The sequence below is a fragment of the Prionailurus bengalensis genome, chromosome D3, assembly GCF_016509475.1.
Source record: "Prionailurus bengalensis isolate Pbe53 chromosome D3, Fcat_Pben_1.1_paternal_pri, whole genome shotgun sequence".
NCBI classification, from domain to species: Eukaryota; Metazoa; Chordata; class Mammalia; order Carnivora; family Felidae; genus Prionailurus; species Prionailurus bengalensis.
In genome coordinates, this window is record NC_057356.1 from 80,984,785 (window position 1) to 81,006,025 (window position 21,241).

Here is a 21,241-nt window from a genome sequence, read left to right on the forward strand (position 1 = left end):
ACTTGTAGAGCCTTCAGAGGGATGAAGGCACAGGGACGCAAGAAACGAGAAATGTAATCACCACCACGGAGGGACAAACTCTTTATGCGGATGGTATCCCTGGGTGCCTGGATGCCGAGCTCATCAGGGGCACTCAATAAATATGTTCAAAGAGGGGAAATCGGGGGTATGCAACAGGAGTGGAACAAAAGAAGTATTTTTTTTCCTTTTTAAACACCTCCGTGTGAAAATTATAGAAGGGATGTCGTGTGCCATTAATGTACAGACGTTGCTCAAATTTAAAGAAAGCTTAAGCTTGCAAACCAAGATGTCCAAAGAATCTCTTCACAATGTAAACCAAATTTTCCCACCTGAGGACTGAGAAATATTAAGGCATGTTATTTTATATATCAGTCTTCTGTGCCCCTCAGCATCTAAGAGATATTTCATTGTTAATATATGCAGGTTTAAAGTATGGGAAATCGGGGGCGCCTGGGTGGCTCAGTCGGTTAAGCGTCTGACTTTGGCTCATGTCATGATCTCGTGGTTCGTGAGTTCGAGCCCTGCATCAGGCTCTGTGCTGACAGCTCAGAGCCTGGAGCCTGCTTCGGATTCTGTGTCTCCCTCTCTCTGCCCCTTCCCCACTCACACACAGTCTCTCTCTCTCTCTCTCTCTCTCTCTCTCTCAAATATAAATGAACATTTACAAATTTTTAAAAAGAAAGTATGGGAAATCTATTTGTTTTTATATGAAACATAATGACATTAGGAAACTTTACTAAATTCCACATTTCTTATCCTTTTACTCAGGTATCCGCCCCCCCCCCCCGCCCCCCGCCATCTGAGTCACACAAACACAGAATGTATTTGAAATGAGGGCTCAGAATACCAAGTACTTACTCTGAAAAATATTACTTCCTAGAAAATGATCGAAACCAAGCCTTGCTAATGTTTAGGATGCAAGGTGAGGATAACATCATGAAAGAGATCTGTGTTTTGCTTAATTCACTGTCTCTTAAAAATGCAAATTTCTAGAAAAATAAGTTTTCAAATCTGTAAAGCTTGTTCCCCCTTTATTTTTTTGTTGTGATTCAGAAATACAAGATATGAAAATTAGGTTACAATTCTGCCACAAAAGCTTCCAAAGTAGCAAACACAAGTTCTAATATATATCAAAATAGCCATGTGCATTCTTACACTTTAAAAATGTCTTTAAAGTTGCCCCATCAAGCAAGTGTAAAATATAATAGCTATTAACTCCTCTTCAAAATATCAAATCTGCCATCACTGCAGCGAACTAAGCAAGGTTTAGTCCAGGATATGGAAGGTTATGTTTAGTAGGTACTTTTTCAAACTGAGTTACTAATAAGAACTAAGGACATGAGAAAGATACAAAGCATCATATATCAAAAACTATGAATATTTAGAAGTGTCCTCATGTGAGTAAGACATGTTTAAATTAGAACATGACATAATAAAATTAAATCTGTTGATGATATAATTCAGTAAAAAAAATTTTCATGGTATTGCCTTCTTCTAGAAAGACAAAGACGTACAATTCTTTGAATTGAAGCAACTATTTCCTAAATGTTTTTGTCATCTAAATATTAGAAACGGTCTCTCAATGTTTCACTTCCAAGAATCGACAATATACGGTTTAACAAACAGATTTAAAACTAAACGTATATACGTATTAACGTAAAGAGGCCATTATGGACAGCATTTTTAATTCTCTCTCTCTCAGCTTTGAAAATTAATTATTAAAAAATACAGAAAAGAACAATTACCTTGACTTGGTTTTTTTGTAAAAAAAACCAAAAACCTTTTTGAAACCTTTTTCAGTAATGAAGGGTCCTTGAATATATTTTGGTATTTCTATGGATGAATGACATCAGGCATTTTTAAATAAATATACTCGCAAATACGCTATAACAAAACAGTAAAACCAAAGCCGGCAGAGACAAGATTTAGAACCAACACTCACATAATAAACTGTTGTTGGCTACAAACAGAAAGCCAACATTTCATCAGAATTGTAATTAAACTCTTTCTGCCACAGGTAAGGCATAGACACTTCTGTTGAATCAATGACCCCTTTAAAAAAAAAAGAAAAAAGCCAATAGCTTCCTGAACAATCTGACTCATGGTTTTTTGTTTTCCTTCCCCTGAGCAAAAACACAAGTCTACGTAAAAAAAAAAAAAAAAAAGAATAAAAATTGAGCCAAAAAAGATAAAAAATAGAATTTGCCTTTGTCCTATTTTCATGTTTCGGATGAAGTCAGATCTTTGCGTGATGCTGCTGAATTTCTATAATCCTTTACCAAACCCTTAGGGCCAGATGTGTTTCAGATTTCTTAATTTGTTAGATTTGGAAAAGGTATATGGGACATACACTGGATATTACGGAACATCTCCACAGAATCCGGGGCAATACCTACAATTAAACCCACTAGTGTCTCTTCAGGAAAAAGGAGTAGTAGATGAAATGGATAAATCAAAACTATAATACATCAGATTTGGCTATCAAATGAATAATGGCACTGAATTTAGAAAGAGGAAAAAAAAACAACAAACCACCTTAGTTTTCAAAGCTTTCTGGATACAGAGTTTTGGCCCTTTGACATCTCTGACAAAAAAAGCCCATTCCCTGACATTTTGGTCTACACAAAATCTGCTCTCGTGAGGGAGCTTCCATTGGGCTGGGAATAATAGTTCCCACCATGGAACAGGGGCTCTTAAATTTGTTCAGGTAGCAGATTCCCTGGAGGTAATAACAGTACAGTCTATGAGGATAACTTGAGAAGTGTGTATTGAAGTAACTGTGGTTAAATAGTGAACTGTATTAAATGAGACACCATCTTGGACTAGATTTTCATACAGACCAGCAGTAGAAAGTGCTGATATTCAAGGAACATTTAGGAGAGAAACAAATACAAGTGAGAAACATCCCGGTATTAACATAAATGTTTTCTGTACCTTAAGGAGACACAGTCATTACTCTCTCTCAGAGGCTGTGAAATACGACCTAACATAGTTTGCAAACAATAAACGAGGGCTCTATGAGACTGAAAGAATCATAGAAGTACTGTGGCGTCAACCCACCCCCACAAACTGCAATGAAGTCACTCCAAGCAACGTATATATTCAAGAATAATTCCTTCTATCTTTGTCAGTGTTAAAGTATGCCATTCCCAGATCCTCGTTGAAAGAACACTAGGAATTAAAGCCATGAAACATCTTACTTGGAAAAAAAAAAAAAGAAGTCATTTTGAAGTCAAGAGGGCCAAAAACTCAAGAGCAAAAAAGGTTGGCTATAATTTTTAAGTCTTTAATCTTTTGTATGCATAGTATATGCATACTTGTGTATGCAAGGAGGCGGCGGGGGGGGGGGGGGGGGGGGGGGGGGGTAGCATTATGAGGAAGGTGACTTGCCTTCAGCAGGGGAGCAAGTACAGTGATGGCGTGAAGCAGGGAACATCGGCCAAACTCATCAGAGGCACTTTATTGTAGAAATCCACTAAACTGAGCAACGGAGCTTGGGATCTAAAAACGGCAGTCACGGGGCCGAGAGGGCTCCAGGGCTATGTGACAGGAGTGATAACTGGGCTTCCTTACCATGGGGCACGAAGAGAAGGTTCTCTGGGTCAGCAGGAGTCACAGAAACGATGGGTGATCATTTTCTTGCCAAGATGAGGATCTGCGAGCTCGGCCCTGTCCTATCTTCCTTTTCTTAATGAGGAAACCGTACGTGGACGCTCATCAGCCTTTCCTAAAAGCTACATGTATGCTACGAGAAGAATGTCACGCTTTTCTGAGTTTTTTCGTGTTTTAATTAATTCAGGAGTTAATTTAAAAAGTCAAGTCAAAAAATTTCCACTGGTCATTTTTTGGTTTTGTTTTTGTTTTTTTACAAAAATAGTATAGCAGTATCAGCAAAACTGGAAAGGAAGGGATGGGAAGAATGGAAAGAGCCCTCTAACGGAATGGGCGGGCTCCACGTCACCATGGCTAGTGAAGAAATTGTAAACTTTTAAGCTTCTAAGATTTTATTTCTCTTCAGAAAAAATTGGGGGAGGCTGCCTTTCCCCGTGAATGAAAAAGGACAAGTGCTCTAAGCATTCGCGTCTATCCAAAGAAGGCAGGAAAGCGTGATTTTTCCTACTGGAGGATCCTTCTCTCCTTCCCTTCCACTGCACTGCCCTCTCTCATCCCCCTGTCGTTTTACGGGATCAAAGAGAGAGAGAAGCCACGCGTTTCCACCAGAAGCACAGTGAGTCAGGGGCTCTCTCGTGCATTCAGGCTCTCCAGCAATGTGTGAAACTCCTCTTGAATCAAATACACCATGTTAAAAAGAAGGGGGGGAAAAAAAAAGGCTCCCAAAACCCACAGAATGCCTTTCGTGGAAGGTGAAGAATGTCCTCGAGACGTCGTCCTATGTATCATAAGGTACATTTCTGGGCTTAATCTCAGTGGAGGAAGAAAGAGAATAAATAGAAAAATGTAAATGATCACTCTGGAATGACGTTCTTTCCCCTGCTCACAGGCCCTTCGGTCCCATACGATCCTCATGTCTCCACCTCAGACAATCAGGGGCCTCCCGTTCCATATTTGCATAGTATTAATAATATCACCTGGCGCTGAACATCTATCCCCTCGCCTGAGCCAGGTACCTGAAGAGCGCTGGTCCAATCTCACAGATTCAAAAGCAACACATTTAAGTGGCTGTAGGCCACAATCTGGGTCCCTTTAAGCAGCAGGCTGTTCAGATTATTTAGAAACAGTCTTTTCTCCCGGGGTAAGAATTAGGCAGTTTTGTCTGCAACTTCAGATTTCGCTCTCTGCATCATGCAGCGACGGACTATGCTGTCGAAACTTCCCAGGTAAAACAGAGCAATGGTGCGGAACAGGCCCATGGTAACCACCTGCAAGACAGAGACAGACCCCTGAGCTCGTCCGACAGCACAAAAAAACAGCTCTCTTCAAGGGTTTGTTTTTAAGGTTTGTTTATTTTGAGAGAGAAAGGGAGAGAGATGGAACATGAGTGGAAGAAGGGCAGAGAGAGAGGGAGAGAGAGAATCCCAAGCATGCAGGGCCCAATGTGGGGCTTGAACTCACGAACCGGGAGATTGTGACCTGAGCCGAAGTCCGATGCTTAACCAACTGAGCCACCCAGGTGCCCCTGATAAACGGTTTCTAAGACACGTCTTCCCATCTGCTCCAAGGATAGGCACGGCGAAAATCCCAGAAGTGTCAGGAGAACACAGAGGACAGGAGCTGTCCGCTCTGCACCCCTGGACGGCACGTGTCCGTCAGAGGTGTCACAGCGAAGTATTTGTCCAATTAATAAACTCACATTATATAAAGAACAAAAACAGGTATTCCCACTAGTCCTAGGGTTCTACCAGCTAGGGAAGAGCCACTCCAGCATCCCAAATATCCAAACTACCATTAAGGCTTTGTGGTGCAAGACTTACGTTCTGATCGCAAAAGTCAGACCGTATGCTCAGCGCTAACACTGTGGGCAGAAAGACACCGTGCTTGCCCTCCACGAGCTTATTAGATAATTGGAAAGACAACCAGCTGGAGGAGGTAATTACTGCGTCCAGTTGAGACAGCGGATGTCCATTAACTGTCACTCTTTCTGCCACTGCGCTCTCCCTAGGAATTTTTTAAATTCCTAGAAACACAAGGAGAAGCATTTTCAAAGACACCCGTTCTCAAAAACCTTGCCTCCCACGTGCCCTTTTCCAGAAAAGTATTAGAAGAGTTAAAAAGGCACATTAAGGGGTCAACAAAGAAAAACAATGTCATGTGACCCAGGAGGCGGGGGACCCGGCCCAGATGAGAGGCAGAGGGGACCCCCGGACTTGCAGCAGTCAGTCCTGACGGGTGGCTCGGAGGCTCCAGGAAGGATTCCTTCCAGAAGGGGAAATTGACAGAGTGCCTGATATGTCAGAGAGGAAATGAAGACGGTCATTGTTAATCATACACAGAAAAAGGCCAATAACGGTTCCGGGGAAAACAAAAGGTTGCACAAGAAAGGAAAATTGATAATGTGTAATACAGAGTTCGGCTGCGAATAGCATTTAAATAGCCAAAATAATGATGACCTCAAATACAGATCTGACCCAAATCGCAACAGAAGTAAAAAGGGGGGGTGCGAATGGAGGGGAGGTGGCTGTAAGCGGAAGGAGGAGGGCGTGAAGATGAGCTAACTCCTCATCTGTCTGGGTAGAAATCAGCGGAGGGGGCCACGGCAGTCTAGACTCTGGATGCACCCTCGATGGAGATGTGGAGGCGAATCTCAGGAGGCCCCGCCCACAGGACAGCGCGGCCGCGCGGGGGGGGGGGGGGGGGGCGGGGGGGAGGGGGGCATGTGGCACAGGGGCCGCTGTTGCTCCGAGGGAGCCCTGAGAACACTGGTTCTCTGAAGGGCGTGTCAGGACAACGCTGAAAAAACTAAGAACCAAAGGGAGGCTGGAAAAAGGCAAAGCGACAGGGCCAGCAATGAGGTCAGTGGTTGCCCGGGGTTCAGGAGGAGGGAGGGAGGGACGAGCAGGCGAAGCACAGGAGAATGTTCGGGTTGGAGAACTATCCCACGTGACAGTCCAACGATGGTCACGTGGCGGCTATACACCTGTCAAAACAGGTGTGACCCCAAGACTGAACCCTAATGCAAACCAATGACGTCTGCAGACTGACTCATCAACGGGGACAACAGACCGTGCTAATTGATGCAAGATGCTAAGAATGGGGAGCCGGGTGGGGACAGGAAGAGAGCTCCCTAATTTCAACTCAAGTTTTTTTGAAATGTTTTATTTATTTTGGGGCGAGTGAGCATGAGCGGGGGAGGGGCAGACAGAGAGGGGGGCAGAGGATCCGAAGTGGGCTCTGCCCTGACCTCAGGGAGCCGGCTGTGGGGCTCGGGGAACCCTGGGGTGGTGACCTGGGCGGAGGTCCACCCACGCAACTCAGCCCAACCAACTGAGCCACCCAGGGGCCCCTCAACTCAACTTTTCTGTCAACATAAAACTGTCCTAAAAAATAAAGTGTATTACTTGAAAAGAAAAAACACCTAACGGAAAGAAAAACACATCAAGAAAAAGCAACTGTAACACCGCATGCCAAAACACCAAAATACTGAAGTCCAAGGAATTTTACTGTTGGGAGTTTTCTGCAAAAAAGCAACATATAAGGTGAGACTTGCAGTTGGTGGGTTGGTTGGAACAGTTGGTCAGAAAAAGGAAGCGTGGGGATAGAGGGGCAGAGACAAAGTCTTGGAAAGAGGGGGAAGAAAGGCAGAGGGCGAGCGGGGTCAAAGGTCAGAGGGTTACCCCACGTGACATCACGGAAGCTGTTTACCTCAGTGGTACTGGGGAGCCACTGAGGGTTGCCATGCCAGGTGGGTCTGCAGTTCAGAAAAACCGGCGTGGAACAGTGATGGCACTCTGGTGCACCGGGCCTGGGACGGGTGCCGTGAGGCCCCCGGGATGGGGGGGCCGCGTCCTGTGTCACCGGAGGGGCCGTCACCTGCCCCAGCTGGTTACTGCCAGGTGCCGTGAGGCCTTCTGATTTCCCAAGAGAGGTCCGAAATCTGGACTTTGTGTGGAAAATCTAATTGAAAAATTTTTATCTCAACAAGCACACTCGTACCAGATGAACCAAACATTTTATAGGCCCTCGGGGCCCCAGTGACGACCTCTGGCTCGCAGAGCGTGAGACCCAGGCAGGGGGCCGACCGCGGCGTCCCAGGCCCGTACTGCGAGAGCAGAGGCCGCTGGGGAAAGGAGCGGACCAGGGACTGGAGGGAGGGAGGGATGGACCTGACCCCTCACGCGCGGGGCAGAAGGAGGGGGGCCAGGGACGCCACCCACTGCCTCGTCGGGCTCCTGAGTGAACACGAACACTGATCCTGATCACAGCGCCAATACGGAATCGAGGCCGGGACGCTGGGAAACAGGGCTCTACTGTGGGCAGTGCGGTTACAGCCCGGGGAAACGTCTCAAAGAAGCGTATTCGGCACCGGAGTGGAGGAAGCAGCTCCGTGCTCAAGTTTTAGGTTTGGCGTCACGGAAGCAGAAGGGACAAGGTGACCACACAGCACGTGAGGAACGCAGGCGGCGGCTCCAGCCAGCCTCCGAAGCTCCTAGCATGTGCCAGGCGCGGGCCGAGAGGGGCGTCATGTAGTACAGCCTCCATCTCTAAGAGGAAGTCACAGAGTCGTGGAAGAGAAGAGTGAGGGAAACCCACACCCGCGTCATTTGGGTTTTCAGTCTAGACACGGTCGGCGGCACGTAACTTCGTACCTGGTTATAAACTATACAAACTACCCATCGGCGTAGACAGGCCCCTTCGCGGGCAGCCTTCTCTCCGTCTACACTCCACCATCCGCCATCGGGTCTGTGCAGAGCCAGCCCTCTGTTAGGACACTTGTTATATGACATGGCACGGGTAGCACTTTTTTGTCTGTCTCTCCCCCTAGCCCGAAAGCCCCTGGGGCTGGAGACATTGCTCCCTCCTGATTCTGCACGCAGCACATCCACAAGCGGTTAACTTCCGTGTGGCCTGGATGGACCACGATTTGTGGAAGAGTAGGCTCTGCGTGGAATCCTTGACTCGTTACCTCCCTAGGCTTAGTTGCCCGTGACCTGACTCGCCTAGGAAAGGTGTTCTGTTCCGATACCCAGTACCTTCCATCACTCTACCGCAAACACTCGGATCGGTGGTTCTCAGACGAGAACCCGGACAAACACCCCGAGGGCGGAAGCGGCCTTCCCTCTCTGTGTCCACAGTGCCCAGAACACAGAAGACCTCTCCCCTGTCGGAACCCCTCCGGTGGTGTCTTTAACCTACGTCCAAGTTTCGTGTCCCTGACACAGGGAGGGAGACAATGGATACTGCCCCATCCTCAGATGAAGGCACTGAGTCTTCCTTTAGCCTTTTCTCATTGGGGTTCAATGAAAGGCACTGTCTGTCTGTCCGTCCATCTGTCCGTTGACGTAGGCATAGCTCACCTGCTGGAGCCCTTCAGTAATAGAAGTCACAGGAGCCATTCCACAGGTCAGGGATGAGAGCATGTACCCATCTGAGCCAATGGAACTGTTAAAATTTCCTTGCTAAAAGAAAAGGAGAAGAGGCAATGGGAGTAACCAGGAAGGGAAACAGCACATCAGAAACAACGAAGCGGGCCACTCTAGGTGGCATACCAGGGTGACAGAGCCTACGTCAGAGCTCACAGATGAACGTGGCCTTGGCAGATGGGCTGGAACAGGGACACAGGTGGTTCCCAAAATGTACGTCCGTGGACGCTGGGGCTCCTGAGACCCTTTCAGGGGATCCAGGAGGACAAAATGATGGTCATAACAATACGAAGACCTTAATCGCCTCGTCGCCGAGTGACATCTGCACCGATGGGCGAAACTGCTAGCTCATTAGCACAAACCACAGTAGCGGCACCTCCCCACTGCCACATGCACTTGCAGTAATAAATGTACAGAAATTTAAAAAGTCTTTAAAGAGGCGCCTGGGTGGCTCAGTGGGTTGAGCGTCTGACTTCGGCCCGGGTCATGATCTCATGGCTCGTGAGTTCAAGCCTCCGTTCAAACTCCTTGCTGTCAGCGAAGAGCCTGCCTCGAATCCTCTGTCCCCCTTTCTTCTGCCCCTCCCCCACTCTCTCTCTCTCTTTCAAAAATAAACAAACATTAAAAAAAAATCTTAAAATAATTTTTAAATGTCAGTTTTGCTTTAAAATGCCCTTGATAGGGGTGCCTGGGTAGCTCAGTGGGTTGAGTGTCCGACTCTTGACTTTGGCTCAGGTCATGGTCTCACGATTTGTGAGTATGAGCCCCACACAAGGCCCTGCACTGACAGTGTGGAGCCTGCTTGGGCTTCTCTCTCTGCCTCTCTCTCTCTGCCCCTCCCCTGCTCGCTCGCTCTTTCTCAAAATATATAAACTTAGAAAAATTTAAAAATAAAATAAAATGCCTTTGATAAAGCAATAAAATTGCTCATTTAAAAAAAAAATTTTTTTTTAACACTTATTTATTTTTGAGACAGAGAGAGCCAGAGCATGAACGGGGGAGGGGCAGAGAGAGAGGGAGACACAGAATCTGAAACGGGCTCCAGGCTCTGAGCTGTCAGCACAGAGCCCGATGCGGGGCTCGAACTCATGGACCGCGAGATCATGACCTGAGCCGAAGTCGGACGCTCAACCGACTGAGCCACCCAGGCGCCCCTAAAATTACCATTTTATTAAATCTCAACCCTTAAGGGCAAGTCTTAAGAGCCTACGTCACAAAAAGAGAGGGCACACCCAGCGCCTTCTGCTGTGTTCCGTACCCAGGGGGGATGGCTGCCCAGCAGAAAGGCCCTCCTCTGACCGTTTAAGTCATGAAAATTAATCTGTGGTTATTCAGACTTGGGTATTTGGAAGACATTTTGTGGAACACGAATGACAGGAGCCTATGACTTCAAGGAAAGTTGGCAGCTTTTATGGTCAATGTTAACATCTGAGCTTTCAAGGACAAATTACGATTTGTGAAAACCTGTCCACCATTGTGAGACTGTCAGCTGCCCAATATGTAAAGACTTTTATGATAAGCCCAGCGGTGATACGAATGGATGAAGTTTGGTGGGTTTTTTTTTTTTTTTGGTAACTCAGTGAACCCATATTTTCCACATGACGGATGCATAACATTACAAAATCATGAATGGGTACAAAAATGCAAAGTGCAAAGACCAACGGGTTTTAATGTAACAGAGAACAAAAAGTTCATTAATGTGGTTTCCAATTCCACACTGTAATTAACCTTTAAGAAACTACTATTCATCCGGTTTGGGTTTAATATCAAAGAAGAATGTCTGCAATTCTCTGAAAAGCCTATTTAATATTCCTCCCTTTCCTAACTACGTATCTGTATAAGGGCAGATTTTTTTTTTATATCCTTCACTCCAAACAACATGTTAGGGCAGGCGGGATGCGGAGGCGGTGATAAGAGTCCAGCTGTCTTCTCGTCACAGAAACATTAAAGACGTCGGTGAGACGTAAAACCATGGCGCTTTTCTCGCTAAAGTTGTGTTTTGGAAAACTATTATTGTAGAAAAATTGCATTAAGAGGTAATGGGTTAAATTGTGGTTATTTTAAGCGGATTAATAAATATTTTTCAGATTATGCATTTGCAGTTTCTAATAACGGCAAGCATTGATAAATATAAACCTGTCAAGAAATCACTGGGATGGTCAATAGGTTCCTGTGGAAAGTGGCCAAAAAATGAAGTTTCGAGACCACCTGACTCAAGGAGCCCTGCCAACATACAAAGAGCTATTTCAGATCGTTCAAGGCACGGGGTGTGTCCGCTTTGATCTGAGGGGAGCAGGAAAAGCTAAGTCCGCTCCATCCACTCCTGCCATCTTTCTGTGCCCTTTTTTTTTTTTTAATGTTTATTTCTGAGAGAGAAAGTGCAAGTGGGGGAGGGGCAGAGAGAGAAGGGGACGGAGGGTCTGAAGCGAGCTCTGCACGGACAGCAGTGAGCCCCACGTGGGGCTTCAACTCACGGACTGTGAGACCCCGACCTGAGCCAAAGTCGGACGCTTGGCCAACTGGGCCACCCAGGCGCCCCCCTCCTGTGCCTTTGAGCACAGGGCACGGGTGTCCCAACTGGCTGTATCTTAATGGAGTTCGATACTTCTCGTAGCCTGCTCAGCCGGTGCTCGTGCAACAGTGCATGCGGCCCTTCAGGGAGGCTGAGCAGCCCGCTGACACCTCACTGCACGGGTCCTCAAATCTCCCACGTGCGGCGTAGGCCTGAAGTTTACAGACATCCCCCGTTGGTGTGTGTTCTTCTGCACGTGGGCTGACAGGATGTTGTCAAAAGCGTGTGGCAGTCGGGGCGCCTGGGTGGCTCGGGTGGTTAAGCGTCCGACACTCGGTTTTGGCTCAGGTTGTGATCTCACAGTTCCGGAGTTCAAGCCCCGCAGCGGGCTCTGTGCTGACAGAGAGGAGCCTGCTTAGGATTCTCGCCCTCCCTTTCTCTCTCTGCCCCTCCCCTGCTCTCGCTCTCTCGTTCAAAACAAATAAACACCTGAAAAAGAAAAAAAGTCTGTGGCACATACGTTGTTTTAGAAGATGGCAGGCTCCAGGGGCGCCTGGGTGGCGCAGTCGGTTAAGCGTCCGACTTCAGCCAGGTCACGATCTCGCGGTCCGTGAGTTCGAGCCCCGCGAGTTCGAGCCCCGCGTCAGGCTCTGGGCTGATGGCTCAGAGCCTGGAGCCTGTTTCCGATTTTGTGTCTCCCTCTCTCTCTGCCCCTCCCCTATTCATGCTCTGTCTCTCTCTGTCCCCAAAAAAATAAATAAAAAACGTTGAAAAAAAAAAATTTAGAAGATGGCAGACTCCAAATAGACTCAGTAGCCTGGAGGCACATTATCTGGGTGGACAGGATGGTGGCCTGGTGGGGTTGGACACACTTCCTTATTAGTGAACATTTGGGGAAAATGGCACTGGGAAGCAGGAAGGTGGAAGAAAAAGTCCTTCATCAAGGAGTCAGGCAGTTAATAAAGTACCTAACATCGCCTACAACTTCGAGTGCTGTGGGCAAGCAGCAAAAGGCAGCAGGGCCAGACATGGAACGTGGTCCCCACTACTGACACACGGCTCGAAGGTCTCACGTTCTTTTTAAAGAACCAAAGTTCCCAGACATCCTTACTCATCAATCTGTTCCTAAGGTTAAGATATGTACTTAGTTTCCAGAAGCCTACTACTTTACATGGAATCAATAAAGCATCTAAGGGAGAAGAGTGGCGTCAACATGCGACATGAATGTGACCCAGAAGTAACAATGACTTATGCTTTAAAATAAGCCCTGGGACAAACATCGTATTTCTTTTCAGAAATCCAGCATCACAACTATTAATGAAGAAAACAAGGACTGTACTTACTATGGCATCCTTAACAATTTGTTTGGCCACTTGCTCTGGTTTGCAAACAGATACGGTCTCTGAAATCAGACGAGTCTCCAGAGGCTGAAGGTGGGGAAAAAAATGGATGCATCAGTACCATTATTGCCCATTAAATTAAAGAACAAAGAGTTCTTTTTTTTTTTTTTACATTCATTTATTTTTGAGAGACAGAGAGAGACAGAGCACAAGTGGGGATGGGGCAGAGAGAGAAGGAGACACAGAACCGGAAGCAGGCTCCAGGCTCCGAGCTGTCAGCACAGAGCCTGACGTGGGGCTCAAACTCACGGACCTCGAGATCGTGACCTGAGCCGAAGTCGGACGCTCGACCGACTGAGCCACCCAGGTGCCCCAAGAACAAATAATTCTTACAACCTCCTTCCCCTTCTTTGTAAATAATTCCAGTTTTCCACCTTTGAGCAGATTCCTTTTAGAATCCAGTCCATCTGGATTCTAAATCAGTTTCTACCTGGTTACCGTATAAAATTTAGTGCAGTAGCTGAAGCAAGATCACGAGGCCCTTGCCACTCTCCGCTGGACACGTATGGTCTTGGCTCCAGTGGGGACCACCAGAGCTGGAATAAGAAAGGGACCAACCCGGTAGACTCCTCACTGCTGGCCAGACACCTGACCAACAGTGTTTATGCAGAGCCTTGACCGTGTGTCCTGAGCAAGATGACCAGCGTCTCCGTTCTGACCATACTCCCAGGCTAGCAAAAGACTGACACGTGGACAGAGCTGAGGCCATGGGTCGAGACAGCCCCAGCCCAGTCCCTGTTCAACCATGCCGCTGCTTCTTAAAGGACCTGCGGAGGAGGCAGGAAGGAGGAAACTGGGACAGAAAACACCGAGGGGCCCCAGGCACGGGCTGTGCGCTCATTACCAGGCTGGGGCATCAGCACTCCAAATCAAAGGTGGTTAAAGGTCCACCTCAGTTGTCTCCTTTCCTGAATTTAAAAAAAAATTTTTTTTTAACGTTTATTTATTTTTGAGAGAGAGAGAGACAGAGCATGAACGGGGGAGGGTCAGAGAGAGAGGGAGACACAGAATCTGAAACAGGCTCCAGGCTCTGAGCGGTCAGCACAGAGCCCGACGTGGGGCTTGAACTCACGGACCACAAGATTGCGACCCGAGCCGAAGTCGGATGCTTAACCGACTGAGCTACCCAGGCGCCCCTCCTTTCCTGAATTCTTAACTGGAAGTCCTTTCTCTTTTCATCTTTGCATGTTGCTGCCTTAATATATATTATAGCTACTTGTATATTTGTATTTTACCTCCTAAGTTCTTTGTGGGAAAGGGCTCCCCCCCCACACACACTTTTTTTTATCTTCTTTAAGGTGACATAAACACGTGCTCAGAAATTCTTTAAAAGGGAGTTTCAGTTTGAAGTTTTAAAACTTAAAGCCTTAAACTGCATGAAACTATACATTTTTTTTTACCACGTAGGATTGAGAAAATTAAAGTAAAGAACAGAATGTATTTTCTTAAATTGGAAAAGCATAGCACTTCATAAAAGTCAAGTACTTCTTGATGAACCTGAATTAAGAGAAGTGTTCTTCTGAAAGTGCCTTGCTCCTTCTTCCAGACCACCAGGCCACACACACAGTAGACTGAAAAGCACTATGGCGCCCCCTGCAGGGCTCACACATCGACATAGAATTGCATTTATCCAAAGTTGGCTCAACACTACACCAGAGGGAAAAAAACCAACTTAACATCAAAATCAGATCTTCCCAGGGAAATCACCACTTTTTGTCAGCTTTGGCTTCAAACAGAAAAGACTGCTTACCAAATGTTACAAATCCGCTTAGCGGGCCCCTGCTCATTCTAAGACAGGGCGTTTGGCTTACATTTACTTCTTTGAAATAGTTGTAATTTTAAGAGGCAGAATCAAAAAGAAGTGAATAGGGAAAAAAATGTTCTAAATCATACACATCTTTTCGCAAATACACAGTCTATGGAGCATAAGTGCCAATTTTTATGCTGCAGAAACTCGCACTTACTAAAGCATTACTACGAAGGAAAAGAAAACCAATCAACGCCCATTCAAGGTAGTTAAGTTCTAGTCGATTCCTTTCTTCTCCACTTGATTCGTGTGCTCGGAGGAAGCCTACAATGCATCAAGGCAAGGAAGAAAGAAGTTCCTTTGAACAACGTGCAAAGCTTGCATTCAGCTCAGTCTGTCATTGTGTGTGATGTAAATGTCCAGTGCTGATAAGCATCATAGAGAAAAGCAAAGCCAGAGGAAAGGATGGTGAGTGTTCCAAGGGACTGACATTTGAGAGACAGAGGGTCAGGGAAGTCCTCTCAGGGTGATGTCTGTACAGAGATAGAAAGAAACAAGGGATGAAGCCATTTGAACATCCAGAGAGAGAGGGGAGCAAGAGTAAACAAAGCCCACAGGTGAGGACAGCCTGGGCAAGCTCAAAGAACAGATGGGGGGCTCTGGTAGGGCTGAGGGCAACAGGAGACACCACTGTGGAGAGGTGGCCAAGGTCCACATAGTGCAAAACCCAATGAGCTGCAACACCTTTGGATTCGGGGCACCCGGGTGGCTCAGTCCGTTAAGCTGCTGACTTTGGCTCAGGTCACGATCTCACATTGGGCTCTGTACTGACAGCTCAGAGCTTGGAGCCTGCTTCGGATTCTGTATCTCCCTCTCTCTCTCTGCCCTTCCCCCACTCGTGTTCTCTGTCTCTCAAAAATGAATAAATGTTAAAAAAAATTTTTTTAAAAGAAAAGACCTTTGGATTCTACTCTAGGCATAATGGGAGCCACTGGGGCCATCCTAACACATGACAAGACCAACATGTGCATTTTAATACTAACTTTAAAGGAGTCAAAATTAAAAATTCAGTTTTATGATGGCGGGGGGGGGGGGGTGTCCCACTAGCCGCATTCAAGTGTTCCAACAGCCACAATGTGACTACCAGATTGGAGAAGGCAGACACAGAACATTTCCATTCTAGAGCATTCTATTAAACCGTGCTGTTTAAGAAGGGTTTTTCTGGTTTTGTTTTTGGCTTTTTTTTTTTTCTTCCTTGCAGAAGAGGTGTTTGAACAGGGGAATGACAAGACCTGACTTACAGTTTAAAAGGATCACTGGTCACTATATGAAGAACAGACAGGGGGTCAGAAGAGGGGCAGAAGCAGGCACACCAGTTTGAAGATTATGAAGAGCAGCTCGGGCAAAAATACCAGCAGCTACCATTACGAGGATGGTACTGACAGTTGCCGTCCGAAAAAAAAATGGGCCAATTCAGGACCAGTTCTGAGAGTAGAGCCAGGAGGAAGTGCGCGGGTCAAGATGTGTGGTGTGGGAAGAAGAACCAAGGCTGGCTTCTCGGTTACCAAGAAGATGAAAAGCAATGAGGGGGCAATGAGAGGGAATCAAACATTCTGTTTTTGAAACGCTAAGCCTGAGGTGCCCCGGCAACCAGGTGTTTAAGTCCAGAGGAGAGGATATTATTTCTAAAGAGTATCCTCTCATTTGCTAAAAATGCAGGCTGTATTCTTGAAGATAATACCTTGTTAATTAAGTAAGCCTTTGAAGATTATTAGCAAAACTCATGGCCTTGGAAAATACGGGCTGTGTTCTCTAAGACTCCACATGAGAGTTCTGGAAAGTTCAGAGGCCTCTACCTTGCACATCAATTGTAAAGAACACAATTTTCTCAATGATGAAAAGGACTCCAGGCTGAGGGGTGGAAAGTCAGAAAATTGAAAAAGGAAGATTTACAACATTAAAGGCTCGAAACAGACACAGAGGAATACTTACCTTTGTTTTGTTTTCTTCCGCAAACCCAGGGGTATCTGTGTCGGGCGGGTAGGCCACTGTGACGTAGACGTTATATGGCTTCACCTGCATTTCGGAAACAACATGTGCCCCTTCAGTAAACAAGGTCCAATTCCGCATCGACCCTTAGCCACCTGCACCGGCCACCAGGCAAACGTCGTGAATCCTGCCTGATTTTCCCAAGGCAGAATGTGGCTCTGGGTGGAGAACCAGCGCCGACTGGGTCAGGAAAACTCCTCTCCATGAAGATCATTTGGAAATAAAGGCACAGGGTTCACCCCAACAACCTCTACTCCCGAAAACAGCTGGCAGAGATTCACCTCCTTCTGAGTGTTGCCCACCCCACCGAGCAGGCAAGGCCCTAGGAGCCGTCCAGGAGGAAGGTGGACAGCTAAAGGGAGGTCTCCTTTCCCACCTTCCCGCCTGCCCCCCCCACCCCCCAGACACCACTCAGCACTGTGTGCAGGACCTGGGACCGGTCTCTGTGACTGCAAACCTGGTTTCCTTCACAGCCGCTTCTGAAGCTCTTGTTGATTTCGTCTACAGAATACGTTAAGATCAGTCAAAACCCTTTTCCTATGCTCTTCAGAGCCAGGCCTCCCCTGAGAAGTCTGCCTGGTCAGGAACTTTCTAAGCCACCAGCCCCTGCCCAACAGGGAGTCAGGAGTCACTTGTACCCTCCCCCACAGAAGAAACCAACAGCCAGGTCAGACCAGCCAAGCAACTCCAGGAAAGACGACCTCACCCTTATTTATATGCAGAAACCCCTTCCCAGCTTCAAACAGGTTCCGAGGCTTCGCTGCCTCACTACAAGGCCTCCACGCCTCCACTCAGAAATACACCCCCAGCAATTCCAGAAGATTCTCCCGAGAGCGAGTCAGCCAGGACATACCCTTCCCAAAGATCCTGCACTTCAGTGGCCCTGCTCCACACTCTCATCTGGCCCTGATTCTTAGTGGCTCTAAGGGTGATAGTTCACACCATCCAAATTTCTGTCCCCCGATTTTTATTTGCTCTTGGCTCGCTGCTTAGCCCCAGGACGCTACCTGGGGAAGTTAAAAGCAGACAGACAGCTGGGGGTGCATCTCAAGGAGGTTGAAAAGTGCCAATAGCGTGTCCTCAGGCAACAGCCCCTGAGAGCACCCCAGGGTCCCATCTGTTCACACAGCCCTTATTCTCCCTGGGTCCCTCTGCCGGGCACAGTTCTGAAGCCTGTGGGAGGAGCTGTCGGGGTCGGGAGAAGCATTAGATCCTGGCCAGCCATGCTGAACAGCACAATAGCAAAGGGTGATGTCTTTGTTGGTTCGTTGCCACTGCACTCAGGGCGTGAGACAGCCCGTTCACTCGGCCTCCACGGGGCATGCAGCTTCAAGGCCCAGCCGTGCTCAGAAATAGCTCTGGATTCGGGCCAGCCAGTGAGGTTGATGAGCAAGCAATTTCTCTTCCACTTGTTTTTGAGATAGTGACTTCAAAAACCGTCTCCCACGGCCTTGCCCTCTGTTGTGCACAGACCAGACAAAAACACCACCAAACAAGCCGGTGCGTGGCAACTGGCCCACAGAAGGCCTGAAGCAGACTCGACTCAGACGTTTCTCTAACGCTCCTGTGCCCCCTCCCCCTGAAATGCGTAAGGACCGTGGCGCACAAGCGAATGTAAGACAGTATGTCAGAGCAGTGTTTCTCTAGTTCAAGGTTATGGCTGAGCTACCAAACGCCTGAAGCAGCTTTTCAGGACAGCTTTCTCCTGGCGTAGACACAGATGGTCGGGGTTGGAAGAAGCCAGTCCCGGAGGAAGCAGTTTGGGGTGCTGGTAGTCTTGAAGTCACATGACCCTCTCAGTCTGTGGCTGGGTTCCTCCAGCGGCTAATCCCTTCGTTGTTGTATTTACTCATCCAAGGGATACTTACTGAATGAGTCCCGTATTGTTCTGTGAATGAAGACGTGGACGTCAACAACACGAGACAGCCCCTCCCTCGTGGCGCAGCCCGTCTCTTGAAACTCTTGGTCAAATAACCAGTAACGTCTAAATACGCTATATTCCATCCACACTTTCCTTTAATCAACTAGTCCCACAGCCCCGGCAGAAAACGAAAGGGGGTTGATGTGGCTTCACTTGCTCTTGCTCAGACGATGCCGACTCCTAGAGATCGCCCCTGTCTCTAGGAATTTACAAGCCCAGACTTCACTAGCTGACTCCTCTGCTCACCTTGTGGCCGTGTGTTTCTCCTTGTCCTTGCTGACTGACCATCCTCTTTTCTCCTGCTCTGCCCACCTCCATGCTTTTTGCCATGTTCTTCCTTCCCCTGGTCTCCATTTCAATCAGAAAGACAACCGTCTGCTCAAGAACTGACTACCAAAATCATCCCGCCTACAACGTGTGGTTCCTAATTCCATCAAAACGAAGACGGAGCGAGGGGGGCGGGGGTCCTGGAGGGAGGAGCAGAGCTGCGTCTGAGAAGCTCCAGAATTTCACCTAAGCTTACTTTTCAAGGCTGTGGGGCAAGATGGCCTTAGGGGGAGGGGAGCATGACCGGAAGGAGGGAAGCACAAAGGCTATTTTTCTTTGACTTGGTCTCTGCTACCACATCTTTGGCCATAAGCCAGCAGAAGTTGGCTTTCCAAAAAGATTAACTTTTAGAATCTTTAAATCATATATTTGTACCTAAAAAAACGGAGTTTTAAAAAAAAAAAGGAACACCAAAAGGTGCAACAAATGTTTTATTATGCACAAAGCATGGCTAGGGTCCTACTTTAGTTTGGCGGGCAAAGGGTGGGGTGGACAGGAAGACTTAAGAGTTAGTTAAACCGGGGCACCTGGGTGGCTCAGTCGGTTGAGCGTCCGACTTCGGCTCAGGTCATGATCTCACAGCTCATGAGTTCGAGCCCCGCACCGGGCTCTGTGCTGGCCGCTCGGAGCCTGGAGCCTGTGTCAGATTCTGTGTCTCCCTCTCTCTCTGACCCTCCCCTGTTCATGCTCTGACTCTCTGTCTCAAAAATAAATAAACGTTAAAAAAAAAATTAAAAAAAAAAATTAATCCGAAAAAGATCATCACAAAGTACTTCGAGTCTGAGCAATTCTATGAGGTCTGTTTCATTCACAGAAAACACAACCACGATGGCAAAACAGACTGAAGTATCCAGGTTTCCAAAACACCACACTGTAAGTTTGCAGGGACACAACTGTTCTGACGTAGGTCTACTATGAACAAACTGGATTTTGATTATTGAATTTATTCCCCTCTAAGCCTACTTTTCACGTGTTTATCTTATTCCGTGTTTCCGTGGGCACATTTTTCACGGAGTCTGAATATGGACAGGAGTCAAGCTGACTTTCAAGTCCAGGCAAGCTTCCTGCAGCGTGTGAATCACATTTGTCACAAAGAGGCTTTGGGGACTCTGTATTAGCAACTCACTTTCCTTTTCCTCTTCTTTAGTAACATGTCTGTCCTAACATGTACAAGGCTTAGGGACAAAAAGCCCTAATAAGCAGATTTTTCATTTCCAAAACAGCCCTTCACTTACCAGATGTCTAAGGCCGGATCCATCAGGTAACTTCTGACCTGAATTATAGACACATCATCTGCCCAGGGAACCAGAAAGCCAAGACGTTGTTACTGCTTTTGTTACAAAGTGACAAAGTGGCTTTCAGCAACTCCATGAACTACCAAAACTCAGCATTGGTATCTATCAGGTGGCAAAACGACATCTGCCTCACAGATTTCCCAAAACTTTTATAAGCGTGCCTGGGTGGCTCAGTTGGCGAAGCACCTGACTCTCGATTTCAGCTCAGGTCATGATCTCACGGTTGGTGAGTCCCGTATTGGGCTCTGTGCCAACAATGCAGAGCCTGCTTGGGATTCTTTCTCTCTGCCCCTCCCCTGCTCATGTGCACGGATGTGCGTGCTCACTCTTGCTCTTTCAAAATAAATAAACATTTTAATAAAAACATAAATAAATGGTTATTTGCAAAGGAACTTTCCAAGTAAAACTTTCAAAAGAAATGCTGGCATTCTTGTTTGAAATTTCACAGCCTTACGTGTCCTATTGGCTAAACATATTATAAAGAGCTATTATTGATTATGAGTATTTTTTTTAATCTTTATTTATTTTTGAGAGAGAAGAGAGAGAGAGAGACAGAACATGAGCAGGGGAGGGGCAGAGAGAGAGGGAGACGGAGAATCTGAAGCAGGCTCCAGGCCCTGAGCTGTCAGCACAGAGCCCGATGTGGGGCTCGAACTCATAAACTGTGAGATCATGACCTGAACCAAAGTCCGAGGCTTAACCGACTGAGCCACCCAGGTGCCCTTATTGATTATGAGTATTAAGCAAGTTGATGAAAATGAAATTTGGGGCTGGTTCCTTTTCGATGAGAATGGCACAGTCTACCAGTCTCTAAGTGGCTCATGAGGATTCTGTCATTGATTGGACAACTCATCTGTACTGTGATGCTGGGCAATGTGGTGCCCTGTCACACACCATCAAGGGCTCTTCCGGGGATTTTATAAATCAGCGG

The 21,241-nt window shown here is 47.1% G+C and overlaps 1 protein-coding gene across 3 annotated transcripts in view; it reads right to left on the reverse strand.

Moving 5' to 3' along the window:
* Positions 1-1,035: 1,035 nt before the first annotated feature.
* Positions 1,036-21,241, reverse strand: part of KDSR (3-ketodihydrosphingosine reductase) — a 39,775-nt gene continuing 19,569 nt past the window's right edge. For 2 of the 3 annotated variants that reach the window (XM_043559036.1, XM_043559038.1), the window contains 5 exons: positions 16,711-16,794; positions 12,915-12,998; positions 8,994-9,095; positions 7,342-7,578; positions 1,036-4,901 (listed from right to left, as the gene is read on the reverse strand). In XM_043559036.1, coding sequence (XP_043414971.1) covers positions 4,782-4,901; positions 7,342-7,578; positions 8,994-9,095; positions 12,915-12,998; positions 16,711-16,794 — 627 coding nt within the window. In that variant the 3' untranslated portion in view covers positions 1,036-4,781. The remainder of the gene's footprint in view (positions 4,902-7,341; positions 7,579-8,993; positions 9,096-12,914; positions 12,999-16,710; positions 16,795-21,241) is intronic. The other variant, XM_043559037.1, reaches the window with a different exon arrangement.